Here is a 15,197-nt window from a genome sequence, read left to right on the forward strand (position 1 = left end):
TGCAGCAGGCTCTCCATTGCCAGCACGGAGCCTGCTTCAGATCCCCTGTTCCCCCCCTCTCTCTGCCCCTCCCCTGCTGGTTCTCATTCTCTCTCAAAATAAACTTGGGGTGCCCAGGTGGCTCACTCGGTTAAGCGACCGACTTCAGCTCAGGTCATGATCTCATGGTTTGTGGGTTTGAGCCCCGCGTCGGGCTCTGTGCTGACAGCTCGGAGCCTAGAGCCTGCTTTGGATTCTGTGCCTCCCTCTCTCTCTGCCCCTCCCCCACCCCCTTTCTCTCAAAAATAAACTTTTTTTTTAAAGTTTTTTTTTTTTAAATAAACTTAAAAAAATTTTTTGAAAGGGGTGCCTGGGTGGCTCAGTTAGTTAAGTGTCCAACTTTGACTCCAGTCATGATCTCATGGTTCATGAGTTCGAGCCCCACGTTGGGTTCTGTGCTGACAGCTCGGAGCCTGGAGCCTGCTTCAGATTCCGTGTCTCCCTCTCTGTCTGCCCCTCCCCCACTCATGCTCGCTCGCTCTCTCTCTTTCTCTCTCAAAAATCAGTAAACATTTTTAAAAATTTAAAAAGATAATCCAGAGCAAAATGTTTCTGAAAACTGAGAAAACTACCCCAGACGATTTTTCTGCCCTGGAGAGTCCTGGGGAACTCAGTAGTGATGGGTGTCAGGGCCCGTTTATTTGTAAGATGAGGAACATCTGGGAGGCCCTTTGTTGTTGAAATTCAGAGTGCGCGACAGAGTAGCTGAGAACGCCACAGGATGCGATGAAAATGTTGAACATCTCAGAAAATGTATTCATTCAAGTGGTTTATTAGTAAAATAAGTCAGAGCTAAAGATTTATATTTAGATGTTTTAGTGGGCTCTCTGAAAAGAAGTCTCATCTGCAGGAGTTTCTTTCAAAATACATCGCTGTGCATTTTGAGTAAAGAATCAAAATGGTCCAGGGCTGGTTGATACTGTATTTTTTACAAAGGACAGAACCAGAGATGGTCAGACACCAGGTTCCTGGGGTGCGGTGGAAGCCTCCAGAACCCTTCAGGCAGAAGCCCTGTCAGCGTCACAAGGAGAACAGGGTGAAGGAGTTCCCTTTAATGACACGGACTTACCCTGCCGTTAGGCCTGTGACCGTAATGTCTGACAGGAAGGCGGCGGCCTGGTGACCTGAGGTTCAGCCCACTTACCCCACCCCCCTCCCCCATGCTCACCAACACCTGCCACACCCAGGGCTCCCTCCACAGCCGTGAACGGCAGTCCAAGTGATGCTTACAAGTCGGGAGTATTATTTCCCAAAGTTCTGGAAACGTTTTGACTGGAGGTGGCATTTTTAGAGTGAGCATCTGCGTGCCACCAAGTAATCGCCTCAGGGTGGGTGAGAGTCCTAGGCGTGTATATCAGTCTGATGCTGATCAGACTGTGGACCACAAAAGGTTTACTATAAAGTGCTTTGCCTTTGAAATGGGTTTGTGGGGTGCCTGGGTGGCTCAGTTGGTGGACCGTGCGACTCTTTCTTGATTCTGGCTCAGGTCATGATCCCAAGGTTGTGGGATCGAGCCCCTCGTCGGGCTGCATGCTGAATGTAGAACCTGCTTAAGATTCTCTCCCTCCCTCTCCCGCCATCACCAAAAAAAATTTTAAACAACACAAGAAACTTTTGAGTCCAGTTAGTGACACCCACGAGCCATGTTTTAGACGCAGAAGCTCCTTTAGAAGACAAACTGCCGTTTCTCTTGCCTTGTTGGGATGCAGGTTAGTGAATAGGATGTGCTTTCTGATGTTCAGTGAACTGTAGAAGTAATTCTGTGCAAATACTCTTTTTTATTGTAACGGTTCCTTGTAAATCTTTCAGGCCCTTCTGAGGAAAGGAGGCCATACAGAAATGGAACCGCAGCATTTCTGTCAAGCTTTTCCCAGAGAGAACGATACACTGGTGGTCGTCATCAGAAACGAAGACATAGCATCGCATCTGCATCAAGTACGTGTGGTGATCTTTTCTTACAGTGTGTGTGTTCTGGGCATTTTATGTTGTCTCCCAAATGACCAGACCTCCTCAGTCGCTTCTCAGGGCAGAAGTGAACTTTCCCACTGAATCCAAGTGGGAAGCCGACGGGGGTCGAGGGTGCACCCTCGGACCGTATACTTACCGAGGCGTTTCTGGCACGTCGCGTCTGAGTTGAGACTTTCATAGTAACTGGGGCAGAACCACGGAAAGGGAGGTATCGGGACACTTTCTCAGCTGAGATACAAACCTGTGTCTCTCAGTGCCTGGCAGCAGTAAATCTCCCTTCGGAAGGACTTGTGAAAGTGTTCTGACCTCTTTGCTATGATATTTATTTACCCGTTATTTGCATCAGAGTAATTGCCTGTCCCAAGAACTGCGCTCGGGGGTGGGAACCGAGCCCTGCCGGGCAGGAGGCCCAGGGAGCCGGAGAGAGAGCAGCGACGGTGCGAGCCTGTCACCTGCTTCACTACTGGACGGGTGTCCAGACCTCCGCTGTGCCTTCCCTCCGTCACCGTCCCCGGCCTTTGGAGTTAGAAGGGGACGGGCCGGAGCGAGTGTGCGGCGTGGATGGTGAACGGAGTCAGGACTGCTTGTGAGGGGCGCTCCTACTGTTGGATAGGGCTTTGCAGGATTCCCGGTCGGTCGTCCAGGCGAAGTTCTTTCCACCTGTCCCCGAACCTCGAAACCCTGGGATAAAAGTGCCGAAAGTGACCTGACAGACCTCTTTCCCGGGATGCGTCTGTGTTTGCTAGATTCCCTGTTTGCTGAGGCTGAAGCACTTCCCCGGTGTCGTGTTCGCTGGCGTGGACGGCCCTGAAGACGTCCCCGAGTGCACCTACCAGGAGCTCTTCCACGCCGGAGGCTTTGTGGTCTCAGATGACAAGATCCTGGAAACTCTGACATTAGGTTGGTCTTGTATTTTCCTCTCTTCTTTCTTTAAAGGACAGTCAAATCGGTTTCTCTTCACCCAGTGACCCGAGTATGATTTCATCCAAAAGAAAGTAACAACTCAGTCTCAGTCGCCACCTTCAGAGGCCTGAGTTTATGCCGCGTGCTGAGCACTCGCACCTCCCTGGGGATCGCTGGCATCCTCCTCCCCAGCCCGCGTGCTCCCCGCCTCCTGGTGCTGACTGGTGATGGGACCGCCAGCCCCGCTTCTCGGTCCCTTCCTGTCAGTGCTGCCACGGAGCCGTTCACCGTGGACTCTTGCTGTAACTGTCCCTACACTGGCCCTGTCCGCCCCCCCACCCCCCCGTTGCCATCACCCCTGCCGTGTTGTTGATGTTCTGGAAGTCAACAAATGGCTCCCAAAAGCCTTCTTGAGTATGTGCCGAACACTCACAATTCCCTTCTCTCTGGGCACGGGCCAGACGTGGAGGGAGGTGAGGGCAGCAGCCGGCTTTGAGGTCTCGTCGGAACCTGCCCAGGCTGACGGCCCAGAGAACTTGCCGTAGGTGCCCTTCGTGGGCCAGAAGGCGGGAGGGGGTTACCTCCACAGGCATGACTTCCGCCCGGGCACCTGTCTTCCTCTGGCGCAGCGGGTGCTCCCGCTTGTTCCGTGTGTCCGTGCTGTGTCCGCGTGGCGGTCCGGGCGCTCCTGCCACGGCCGAGGGGACCGCAGGTCGCCGCGTCCCACCCGTGTGGGGGAGGCGCGTGCACTGAGGCCCGGGAACCGTCGCCGGGCTCCGACCGCACGAGCCGGGAGCCGACAAGGCCTCTTGTGTTCCGCTGTGTAGTTCAGCTGAAGGACATGGTCAAAACCCTGGAGAAGCTGAACGGAAACGGGAGATGGAAGTGGCTGCTTCACCACAGGGAGAATAAGCAGCTGAAGGAAGACGTCAGGTGAGGTCTGCGCGCGGGGGTGGGGGGTGGGGGCAGCCACCTGCACGTCCAGGCGCCACCTTCAGCTCCGCTGGGGGTTGAGATTTGGTTTCTGGGGCTGGGCTTTTGGGGTAGGCAGCGGTGTCGGGACCACCACCCAGAGTTTGGGGCCCACGCTGTGTGCGCTCGGCCGGCCGGGGGTCAGGTGCGCGAGTCCGGAACGTGCGGGTAGCGAAGTTCAGGTTCCGCCACCGTGAACGGAGGGGACGGAGAGCGAGCCGTGGGCTTGCCGCCATGGTGCTTTGTCCGGTGTCGATTCGTGTGTTGTTTCCACGGTCACGAGGATGGAAAAATTGAGAGCAGGATGTATTCTGTTAAATTTTACCCCAAACAAGACCAGAAACAGGTCTTGTTTCAGATGTACAGCTGCTGAGCCCTGGGGCCTGTGGAGCCTCCGCGCTCGGGGAGGCAGGAGCCAACAGGGTCTGGCGTGGGGAGCTGGGAGGAGGCCCCACAAGCCCCGGTCGAGGACCTGCGGGGGCGCTGACGGGCGTTTTTGGCGGCGTCCCGGCCCAGCTTCCCAGGCTGCTGATGCCGAGGACCTGCTTCAGTGGCATAGTGGAAGCACAGGGCGAAGACAGAGCTGATCCAGCTCAGACAAGAAGTTGTGAAGCTGGGCTTCGAGCCCGGAATGTCCATCTCTAAGATGACCACGTCTCCCCACACCACGCCCTCCCAAGGAGAACAAACGTAGGTGCAAAACCACACACGCAGGAGATCTTGAAAGGGACGCAGGCGGCCCCGAGCAGGGTTCCGGGAGAGGCTCGTACCTAGGAACAAGCGCAGGAGGGCAAATGAGCCAGGGGGTCCAAGCGGACCCGAGCCCACGATGTCGTGGAAGGGGTGCAGGGCTCCAAGGACCTGGTGAGCGCAGAGGCCGTGGCCAGGAGATCCCGAGGAGGTGGTGAGCGGGCACTTCAGAGGAAAGATTCAAGTGCGAGAAGGAGTTCCGAGGTACCACCTCACCCCTGGTCAGCTGGCACGAATAAGCTTATTTCCCGTTCATGGGACTTTGGGGTAAACGGACCCCTTGTTGCTGGCGCTGTCCTCTTCAGAGGGCACCCGCCTCACATGGAGCGGGCGCAGTGGGAACTCGTCAGAAAACTCCCCACGTCCTGTGGCCTTCAGAGGAACTCATCTTAATCTAAAACCCAAAAAACCTAGGCGTTAAAAACTGCAGTTTCCCCAAAGAACGTTTACAGCCACGTGATTATCAGAAACTACAAAAGCAGCCTCCCGTCCATCTCTAGGCGAACGTGACCGACCTCTACGGGAGCGTACACACAAAAGCTGGTGTCACCGAAGTGCGCCGTGTGGTGCCCGGCGGGGCATCGGGTTCATCCCTGCTACAGGGCGGGAGAGCAGACACAGGGACGTTTCACGGTCAGACACCTTCCACTAAAAGAGGAAGAAAAGATAGGTAGTTACGAGATTTTAAGAGAGGTGAGAAATTGAGAAAATTCCCGCTGCTACCTAAGTGTAAGGACGTCGGTGTTTGGCAAGCAGTGCGGGGCCTGAAGAGCGGCTTTGGAAGCGCTGCTGTGACGAAGCGCCGCCGGGCCCGCTAGGAATGACTGAAGGGCCCGCCAAGCAGCGTCGTTGGGAAGTGGCAATAGGTGAGCGCGTGGACGTCCCTCCTGCTCGGAGCGAGGCCCGTGCTTCCCAGACACCCGGAACGCTAACGGGAGGAAAGAGCCAGCCTGTCAGGTCGTGAGGGAACCTGACGGGACGGTGACGTCCAGGAAGCCAGGGGCCCGGTGGAAAAGAACAGAAAAGGCAAAGAGCATCCGGAGGTTTGAGTGTTTTGACGTAAGAGGTCAAAGTATAGCGAAGGCAAGTAGCGAAGGCACGAAACAGCTGAAAATCCAGATACGGTAAAAAGTAGCCTCCTGCAAGTTGCCAGGGAATCCACGTTTGGTTAACGTTTCTGTGTACGTTGCAGAGTGGATTCGATAGCACGTAAGAAGAACTTAATACTGAGATCCTATCAGAGTGCGAATCTCATCGAACTGCTGCATTACCACCATTGTGACTCTCGATCGCCAACAAAAGCAGAACATTTGAAATGTCTGCTCAACCTGCAAGTTCAGCACGTCCACGCCAGGTTCGCGGTCTTCCTGACAGGTAAACTCACCGTGTCCGTTCTGCCAGCTCCGGAAGGGTCCGGGTGTGGTCACCGGATGCCGTACGGGATCTGTGCGCACACGCACTGTACGGGGCAGCCGGGACCCCCCCTTCCTGCCTGGTATGTGCTCCTAAACGCACGGGAGGCCGGGCCGAGGGGCGCCGTGGGCTCTGTCTGGCGGCCCTCCGGTCTGCTTGTCTACTAGCTGTGGCCTGCGGGCACCTCAGGTTTTAGGTGAACGTTCGCCGAGCCGTTAGAACTACGGAAGGTAGGGCCACCTTCTGTATCAGCGGTGCTCGGCACCCCACCCCCACCCCGGCCGCTCCCAAAGCTTCATACCCCTTCCTCCCTGGACCCATTCCCCACGGACCAAGTCGTTCCATAAAAGTTTTGCTTTTTAAATAAAAGGGGTTCTGATGCCTGAAAAGTATACATCAATGACTTTTTCACCAAAAAGGTGTTTTTTTTCTTTTTACAGAAAAGCCTACCATCTCCAGAGAAGTCTTTGAAAACAGTGGCATCCTTGTTACAGATGTAAATAACTTTATTGAAAATATACAAAAAATAGCAGCTCCGTTTAAGAGTAGCTATTGGTAAGAACACTTTCCAGAACTCTCCCTCTTGAGGACAGGACTGATATGGACATTCTGTCTGTGAGGAAACCAGTTGTTTGAAAACTCCGCTCTTTAGTATACATCATGCTGTAAATTTTAAATCTGTGCTAGGGGTGGGACTGCTGTTGGTTTGGCATTAAAGTCAGAATTTTTGAAGGATCATCTACTTCAGGGTCCCCCGTTTCATGTGAATGACTGAACACATTTTCACTTGCGGTTCATCTCGTTCCCAGGACGGAAGATAACGTCCCTCTTCGACAGCATCCCATTTACAAAACATTTCTTGGTTATTCTGTTTATAGACGGAATGACCAGTTTTGTGTTTATGCAGGGGACTCCGCTGCAGCTTGCCTAGAACACCAGTGGTGCCACCAACAAATTAGTATTTTCCTTTTACTTTGGAAACTTTTTAGATACACAGAACAGCCTTCTCATATCTGAACAATCAATGTTCTACGACATAGGAGTGTTCTTCATTTCTTCACACTCTGCTCTAAAATCTTGGACTTCACTCACAGTGGGACAGCAGCTGTCTACCAGCTTCGGGTTATACTATTAAATATCGTTTTAAATTATTTCATTTTTACGGAGCGCCTTCAAAGCTATTAAGCTCAACGTTAAAAAGAGTTTTACAAACACGTTTACTTAGGTGTAGCAAAAAGAAGTCTATTTTAACCAATAGCTTTGTTTTTGCATGTCAATGTCGAAAAGGCGTATGTAGTGCATGTTACAGCCTGTTCGAAAGGTTTTGCCACCCTTGTAAAAGCTGTAATCTTGGTTTTATTTGCTGTTACTCTAGCAACACTACAGGAAGTTAAATGGTACAAATTTATGAACTGTCATTTTTCACTTAGATTTTGTAAACAGCGCATTACAAAGTCAACCCTCGGAGGAAGAAAATCATTTATTTATGGTATTAGAAATAATTTCTAGGGTAATCTTTAAACTCAAAACCAAGCAAAAAAGTTTGTAGAGATACATAGTATCTATTCGGAACAGAGGTTTTTCTAACCAATTTGTTTCATTTTTTAATAAAGACAACTGAAAATCATTCAGCTGTTTCTGCGATTCCTTCCGTGGAGAACCTTCTGGCAGTTTGTAGCCCATTTAACAGGTAGGACTTCGCTTCCACTCCTACCACAGGACCTCCATCTGCCGGTCCAGCCCCCACAGCCCTGGCCCGAGAGAAGGCTCACAGAACTCCAGGACGGGACCTCCGCCCTCCCGCCGAGTCGGAAGGTGGGCGTCTGACGCAGTTTCTCACCTAGAAACACCCCCACTCAGGGAAGAATCCAGGAAGGGGCTGTAACCCTCCTTGGTCCACTTGAGCCCCCGCTGTGAGCTGAGCCTGCTGTCCTCTCATCTCCTCCTTCAAACGTCCACCCCTCCCCCTCTCGCCGGAAAGTCTTCCCACAACCCTTTCCCAAAACTGCTTTTCCCCTTAACGGAGCCCCAGGGTCAGTCTCGGCCCTGCTGCCCTTCCAGACTGCCTCTTTCATCCTCGTACCCACTGGCCTGGCACCTAAGTATTACAGGCGCTCCGTGGCTGTCGAGTGAGGAATGCGGAAATACAGTTCTTCTCTGTGCTTCTAGCCCGGCGGGCAAGGAAAGGCTCGCTGGGATTTTAGGTGATCTCACCATGTAGGCCAAGCGGTGGGGTTCTCGACTGGGGCAGTTCTGTGCCTCAGGAGGATGTGGCGAGAACACAACTTGGGGTCTACTCACAGTGAAGCCAGAGGACGGGTGTATGTTTAGCCATCGAAACCTGCACGTGGCCCCATCTGCTGCAGCCACGCCGAGGGGAGTGAGCAGCCGGGGCGCACCCGGGGCGAGCCTCACTAGCTCTTAATGTCGGGACACAGACAGACCAACCGAGAAAGAACTGGTTTCCAGAGTTTGGCTTTATTTGCAGTACAGAAATCACCTGGAGCCATTCTGAGACAGACACCACTGAAGCGGAGGCTCTGTCAAATCAATACTGCGTCGCAGCTTTTGGTCCGTCGAAGAAGCCACACCTGGGATACAAAAGAAGCTTCTACGTTTACCTGCTTCACGATAGGGGTCTTTCTTTCCCCTCTGCTCTTCTCAATCTTATAAGGTTAAAACACCGCACACAGGCCTCCTCCAAGATGACTCTCACGGTCCGGAGTTGTGTTAGAATTTCAGGCCCACGGAACCCCAACTTGGGGCCGTGTTCCATGGGCGCTGTCGTAATACTTGATAGGAGATGTGAAGGTGCAGGGAGAACGCAGGGATGCCGTCCCGAATTACGGAACATTCCATCTCGTATCTCCTCCATGTCAAGAGGATAGACGGCACGCCACCCACCGATCCGGCTCTCGGGCGGCAGCAGCGCGCCTGCGAAGGCTGCGCTGATTAAAAGATACAAATCCTGTATCAAGTGCTCTGTATCAGTATCACGAGGGATTTTTAAAACTGATGCTGCACTAGGGGAAAAAAAAGCCAGTACTGGTTAAACCGAACAGAATGTGGTCACCCGCCAATTCTGAATAGCCACTCCAGGAAAACGAGTTAATACATGATATTAGAAAGGGGAGGAATATTTACTGGTACAGTGCTCTGCAATCTCCGTTTTGATTACAAAAGCAGGCCTTACAATATTGATTTCATACGATACGCGTCATTTGCCAAAGGTAAGTCTGTCCTAATGAGATGATAATTGCACTGCCGTTAGTCTTCCCCGTAGATGTCATTCTTCTTGCGCTTCATTTCCTCGAAGTCAAACTCGGATCCGGTCATCCTCTTATAGATGTCTTTAATGTCGTCACAAGTTGTCTCAAAGTGAGTTGTAGCATCGTATGCGCGGGAAATAAAGATCTACAAACGAAAATCACAAAGACCTGAGACACTGCAGGGGTGTCTCCTAATAAAGCCTGCGTGTTGATACGCTCTTCAGAGCGCCACACTCACCTGGCTTTCTGTTCCCAAATCTTTTGGTACAAGGAGGTCACTGATGCTAACAAATCTGGAGGGAAAGAGAGAACGGAGTCAGCAGGTGAGCGGACCCCAAGCCCACACTCCCAGCTCTGCCTGAAATTCAAAACCCAAAGGACGAGACTGGCAGGCACAAGGCCCACGCCACAGCCACTGGCGGCTCTCACCCGGCTCGCCACGCTCCGTGCAAGTATCAATCTCGGATTTCAGCTAAATGAACACATCGCTTACTTCTGTTCAATTGGTTCCAAAAGCTCCAGAGCCGGTCTGATTTCTTTCTCCGGTTCCTTGGTCTCCACAGTCGTACTGACTATGGCGATGTACTTGCCTTGTGCGGCCACGTTGTGTGCGGAGGAGATCATGCAGACGTAGATATCTGGAAACAAGGGAAGGCACTCACTGCCGGGGCTTGTAAACCTTGGGAATATGCGCGTCCCCCGTGTATCCCCTCGAGGTGTGCGTTAAAATTGCTTGGGACTGACCAGATCTTCCAGGCAAACCGGGTCATACACAAAAGTCCGCAAGTATCCAGCGACTTCTAGCCCACTGGACAGTAAGGACACACGGAGCCGTGAACCGCCAGGCTCAGGAGGTTTCTTTTCCCGGCTCTGCTACGGCTACCTACAGAACCTCACAAAGCAAACTGACTGCTCTGGGGTCATCTTCCTCTCCACGCCTTGCATTTAGAAGGGTTTATTAAGTACCGGTTTTTCATTTATTTATTAGGATAACAAAACCGCAAATCAGCATAAGCTATTCTTCGGTTGGCATAACAAACTCTGTAATTAGGGGCGCGTGGGTGGCTCCGTCAGTTAAGTGTCTGTCAGTTAAGTGTCTGACGGGCTCAGGTCATGATCGCGTAACTCTTGAGTTCCAGCCCCGTGTCAGGCTCTGTGCTGACCGCTCGGAGCCTGGAGGCTGCTTTGGATTCTGTGTCTGTCTCTCTCAAAAATAAACATTAAAAAATAAACTCCTATAATTCTTCCTGTGTCCCACTCAGCTACTCATTTTCCAATGTACAAAATCATGACTGAGCTCCCTTCGCTCTTTTGAGACTTTCACAGACCCTGCGATCTGCTTGGGGCCTGTGAACATCCGTCTGTTCCAGTCATGACCTGTGATTCTGGTTGCTCCCGTGGAAAAACAAACACAGCTCTTAATAGTGTGTTCAAAAGCTCCTAACTCCTTTTAAGTTGAAGATTCGATAAATATAAGCCTTAGGGCTTCCACCTGGAAGGAAGATGGAAAAAGGTAGGGGATGAAGACAGCTGCTTAGCACAAACAGCTTAGGAATTAACAATTTCAGAAGTGAGTCCTGATCTTCCTCAGAGTATTAGGCTGACACATAATGTCAGCTAATGACAGAAACCTCCAGAGGCACATAATCACGGACACCACACTCCTCCAGTCCAGCCTCGATCCCTCATTCTAGACAAGCGCACAGGTCTAAGGCAGGGCTCTGGGACTTGTGTGCACCTTCCAGTGTGAGGATCCCTCACACCTTGTTTCTCATATGTAACTTAAAGTTTCTTCACTATAACAGAGCAAATAAAATTAGGAATTTGGGACAAAACATGAAGCGAATTATATTTAACAAAATCCTACAAACATCTGCCGGATCCTCAAAGCTCACCCGACTTCCGATTGACTTGGTTCTGGGGAATGATGATCTGGCAGGAGTTGGCATCGTTGGTGTTCTTGATGGGGTGGCTGAGGATGCAGATTACTCTGAGCACCTGGCCCACTTTTTCTACTCGGTCTTGGACGTAGCTGGGATCACAGATGAGCTGCTTACAGCGAGCAACCTGTCACAAAACGTGTAAGTACCATTTATAATATTTGGTGTCCACAATGTTTTTGATAGAAGGTTGACGCCCCTGTCCCCGGAGTAGAATCTGTGGCTCTCATAAGGTTAACCGTAACTACGGACAACTTAAAACTAGTTTTGCCAACAATCCCACCAGAGTCTCCTGGAACAGATCCGTGAATCCGAAGTCCTGTTCAAGTATTCGGCAACCTGGTGCACAGCCTTTAGAAGTACAGGTTTTAGAACCGCACAGACAGGTTTCAGATCCTGGCTGTAGCCAACCTCAAAGGGTGGTTGTTGGGTTAAACGGAATACTGTACCGAAGGCTGTCATCACAGGGGACTGTCCCCAGTAAGAAGTACATGTTCCGTAATTTCCTGAGAGGGAGCAGCCCTGAGAAACGAGGAGATGAAACTCCGTGCTAACAAAGACTCTGAGATAGATTATTTCCCAGAACCTCCCATGCTGAAAGCACAAGACAGTTACCAAAGGTCTACAATAGTAACGCTTCGTTCCGACGGCCACCTGGCGGGTGTCGATCACGTGGTCCTAACCCACGGAAGACCATCAAGAACACCGAAGTAGGTCTCTATCCCCAGCTTTGGAGCAGTTCTCACTCCTTGTGAGGGCTGCCATTTCACAAAATACAAATGATCTGGCTGGCAGACCCATGGCATCAGCATCCCCTGAGAACTTGTAAGAAACTGCAGGCCCACCGCATCAGGATGTGCACGTTACGAGGAGTAACACAGGTTTGTGTGCAGTTCAAATTTGAGAAACACTGTGCGAAACTCCACCTAGCCAACAACCAAATAATAAAGTCCTCAGTATCCACCAAGTCCAAACTCAACCAATAAATTATAAGCGGTACAAATAAAGCCAAATCTAAAGGAACACTCAGGAGACAGGCACCAACCTACACTACATAAATACAGACTACTTACCACTTAGACTTCATCCATAATGTCTATTTCCATCTGAAGCGCTAATCAACCCAAGAGGAAATAATACTTTTTAAGCACAACATCTTTAACTAGTCCTTAGTCATTACAAATGACAACCTGCCATAAAGAAACCACATGTAGTCTGGAATCTAGCATCAATGTCCATTCTACATTATGTTAAATAACATCTCCTTCAAAAAAACATGGTATTTTTTAAATTGTAAAAGCTCTTACCTCTCCTTCAGATTTCACACCAATCACTTTTCCATTTTGCACAATGATTTCCTCAATTGGCTTGTTGAGCATGTAGGTACCACCATAAATAGCACTTAGCCTAGAAAAATGTTTGAAATTATAATTTATAATTGTGTCCACGACTAAAGTCTCCTTTCTTAGATCTTTGTGAGTTACACAGGCAACGTATATCTGCTCAATTTCCTTCTAGAAGGTATTAGCTTAAAAGTCATTAAAGCAACAATTTACAAGATAGAGTCAAAACCATGAAGTCTCACATTCAGTCCTGAATGCCAAGTCCTTTTGAAGTGCTTATGCTAATCCTCCAGCATATAAATAAAACTGAACTAAAAAAAACAAACAAAACCAATCAGGAGGCCCTGGAGAGTGACTAAAAAAGCAGACTGACACTGGAGAAGAGACTTGAAGGAACGAGCGAGATCCTTTGTGGTTCCTATGGCTCTCCCCCCGAAGGAACCCCTTTCTCCCCATCCCTGTAACAGCGCGGCTAGAACGAAGCAGAAAGCCAGCAGTCTTACTGATTCAAGGTGCCACAGGACAGAATCTGGGGCTGTCAAAGGAGATGAAAATTGTGAGACGAAATCCACAAAAGGGCAGCCACCAAATCTATAAAATCTCTTCAAATCGTTAACTAACTCTGGAAGTGCTTGTACCTGAGAGATTCCAAGAAATCCAGCAAAAGCAACAGCCAGAAGGCGAAAAGAGCGGAGCCGAGATTATAGCTGAGGGCCTTAAGGACAAATGGGTTTGAAGTCTGAAACTGCCACATTAGAGAGCTTGGTCTATGCACATCTTGAGCTTTCCACTGTAAACCCCAGGAGGATCACACCTCATCACAGCAGGACTAAAGATTAAGCCAAAGACACACACACACAACACGCCCTCCCCATCCAACAAAGTGTCAACTCAAGCCTCAAAAGTTCAAGGTGCCTGGCCAATAATTTAACTACCCACTTGAGCAAAAATCGACACTCTTCAGAGAAAGAATCCAGCATCTCTAAAACGTGCCAATCAATGTGTCTAGTCTGCAATCCACTATCACCAGACATGTGAAGAGACAAACTGTGACCCAAAGTAAAGATTTCGGGAAAAGCAATCGATACAGATGCCCAGATTACCTACCGATGTTAACATATGCAGGGGTAAAAGGCCGCTATTATGTATACATTCAAGGACAAACATCCTCATTCAAACAGACATTCAAGAACACATTATTAGCACAGGGGCACCTGCCTGGGTGGCTCAGTCGGTTACACGTCCAACTCTGGATTTCAGCTCAGATCACAATCTCACGGTTTGTGAAACTGAGCCCCTCACTGGGCTCTGTGCTGACAGTGCAGCCTGCTTGGGTTCATTCTCTCCCCCTCTCCCTCTGCCCCTCCCCCACTTGTTCTTGTTCTCTCTCTCAAAATAAACTTAAAAGAAGATTAGTATAAATGTATCCAGTAGGATCAAAACGAGTAAACAGAATCTCATAAATTAAAAAAAAACAACTATACTTAAAAAACTAGAAATTCTACATATAGAAAGTACAGTACCAGAAAACAAAGTTAAAACTCACTGACTGGGATTCATAGGCTTTTGGAAATAAAAAAGGGAGCCTGTGAACTTGAAGACAAATCAATAGGCATTATCCAATATGAAGCATGGAGAGAACAAAAGTTAAAAAAAAAAAAAAAGCAAAGAGTCTCAGTGACCTGTTGAAGTAATACCAAGCATCCAACATGCACGGAATTGGGTGTCCCGGAAGGAGAGAAAGAGGAAATGGGACGAAACATCTGAAGAGGACAATTATAAAATTCCCAATTTGATATACACGATTAACTCACACATCCAAGCAGTTCAGCAAATCCCCACGCAAAACCACGCACAGGCGAATCCTAGCGAGACCGCCAAAAACCAGAAAGAATCTTGCAAGCAGCCAGAGGGAAAGACCCCATTCCACACAGCGACACAGCAACCGAGGACAGGGCGGCCACCTTCTCAGCAGGAACAGCAGACACGAGTGAGGGAGCCGCAGCTGTCACGCGCGGAAGGAAAAAATCTCAAGCCGACAAACATCCTTCAAAAATGAAGGTGACAGAATACTTTCAGACCGAGGCCAGCGGAGACCCCTCACCAGCAGACCCGAACTACAAGAATGCCACAGAAGGGCTGGACAGAGAGGTGACCACATGGAAACAAGGGTTTACGAGAAGAAGAGCAACATGGATGGCAACGTGGTAAAATGATTACTGTTCCTTCTCTCCGCTTTACACTGTTTAGTGCAGAACTTGTAACACTGCACTGTGGAGTTTAGTAAGTAGACGTAAATTACAGGCAACAAGAGCACTAAGGAGAACGATGGACTAAAGGTGTTGCGACGCGGTTCTATCTTATGCAAAGTAGCACAATATCCACCTCAAACTGATAAAGGATGCATATGATAATTTGCAGAGCACTAAAAAAGTAAAAATAAAGAGGCATGGCTACAAAACCAGTATAGGGATTAATCTGGAATGGTAAAAAAAGACTTGATTAATCCAAAAAGAGAAAAGAACAGAAGCGGGATAGAAACAGATGGGAGGAAAAAGGAAAAAACAAGCAACAGATCCAATCCCAGCCATATCAATAAT

The 15,197-nt window shown here is 49.7% G+C and overlaps 2 protein-coding genes across 8 annotated transcripts in view; one reads left to right on the top strand and one right to left on the bottom strand.

Annotated features, from left to right (window-relative positions):
• Nucleotides 1-7,672, top strand: part of TASOR2 (transcription activation suppressor family member 2) — an 80,045-nt gene extending 72,373 nt beyond the window's left edge. For all 6 annotated transcript variants that reach the window (XM_043561402.1, XM_043561406.1, XM_043561403.1 and 3 more), the window contains 5 exons: nt 1,849-1,974; nt 2,754-2,907; nt 3,738-3,843; nt 5,825-6,006; nt 6,486-7,672. In XM_043561402.1, the coding sequence (XP_043417337.1) occupies nt 1,849-1,974; nt 2,754-2,907; nt 3,738-3,843; nt 5,825-6,006; nt 6,486-6,604 (687 nt within the window). In that variant the 3' untranslated portion in view covers nt 6,605-7,672. The remainder of the gene's footprint in view (nt 1-1,848; nt 1,975-2,753; nt 2,908-3,737; nt 3,844-5,824; nt 6,007-6,485) is intronic.
• Nucleotides 3,217-15,197, bottom strand: part of GDI2 (GDP dissociation inhibitor 2) — a 39,220-nt gene continuing 27,239 nt past the window's right edge. The window contains exons 7-12 of one of the 2 annotated variants that reach the window (XM_043561410.1): nt 12,562-12,661; nt 11,210-11,381; nt 9,808-9,952; nt 9,530-9,607; nt 5,144-5,147; nt 3,217-3,227 (exon numbers count right to left, since the gene is read on the bottom strand). In XM_043561410.1, the coding sequence (XP_043417345.1) occupies nt 9,535-9,607; nt 9,808-9,952; nt 11,210-11,381; nt 12,562-12,661 (490 nt within the window). In that variant the 3' untranslated portion in view covers nt 3,217-3,227; nt 5,144-5,147; nt 9,530-9,534. Of the gene's footprint in view, nt 3,228-5,143; nt 5,148-8,504; nt 9,460-9,529; nt 9,608-9,807; nt 9,953-11,209; nt 11,382-12,561; nt 12,662-15,197 lie in introns of those variants that run through there. The other variant, XM_043561409.1, reaches the window with a different exon arrangement.

Source organism: Prionailurus bengalensis, chromosome B4 (assembly GCF_016509475.1).
Source record: "Prionailurus bengalensis isolate Pbe53 chromosome B4, Fcat_Pben_1.1_paternal_pri, whole genome shotgun sequence".
In the NCBI taxonomy this organism is placed as follows: Eukaryota; Metazoa; Chordata; class Mammalia; order Carnivora; family Felidae; genus Prionailurus; species Prionailurus bengalensis.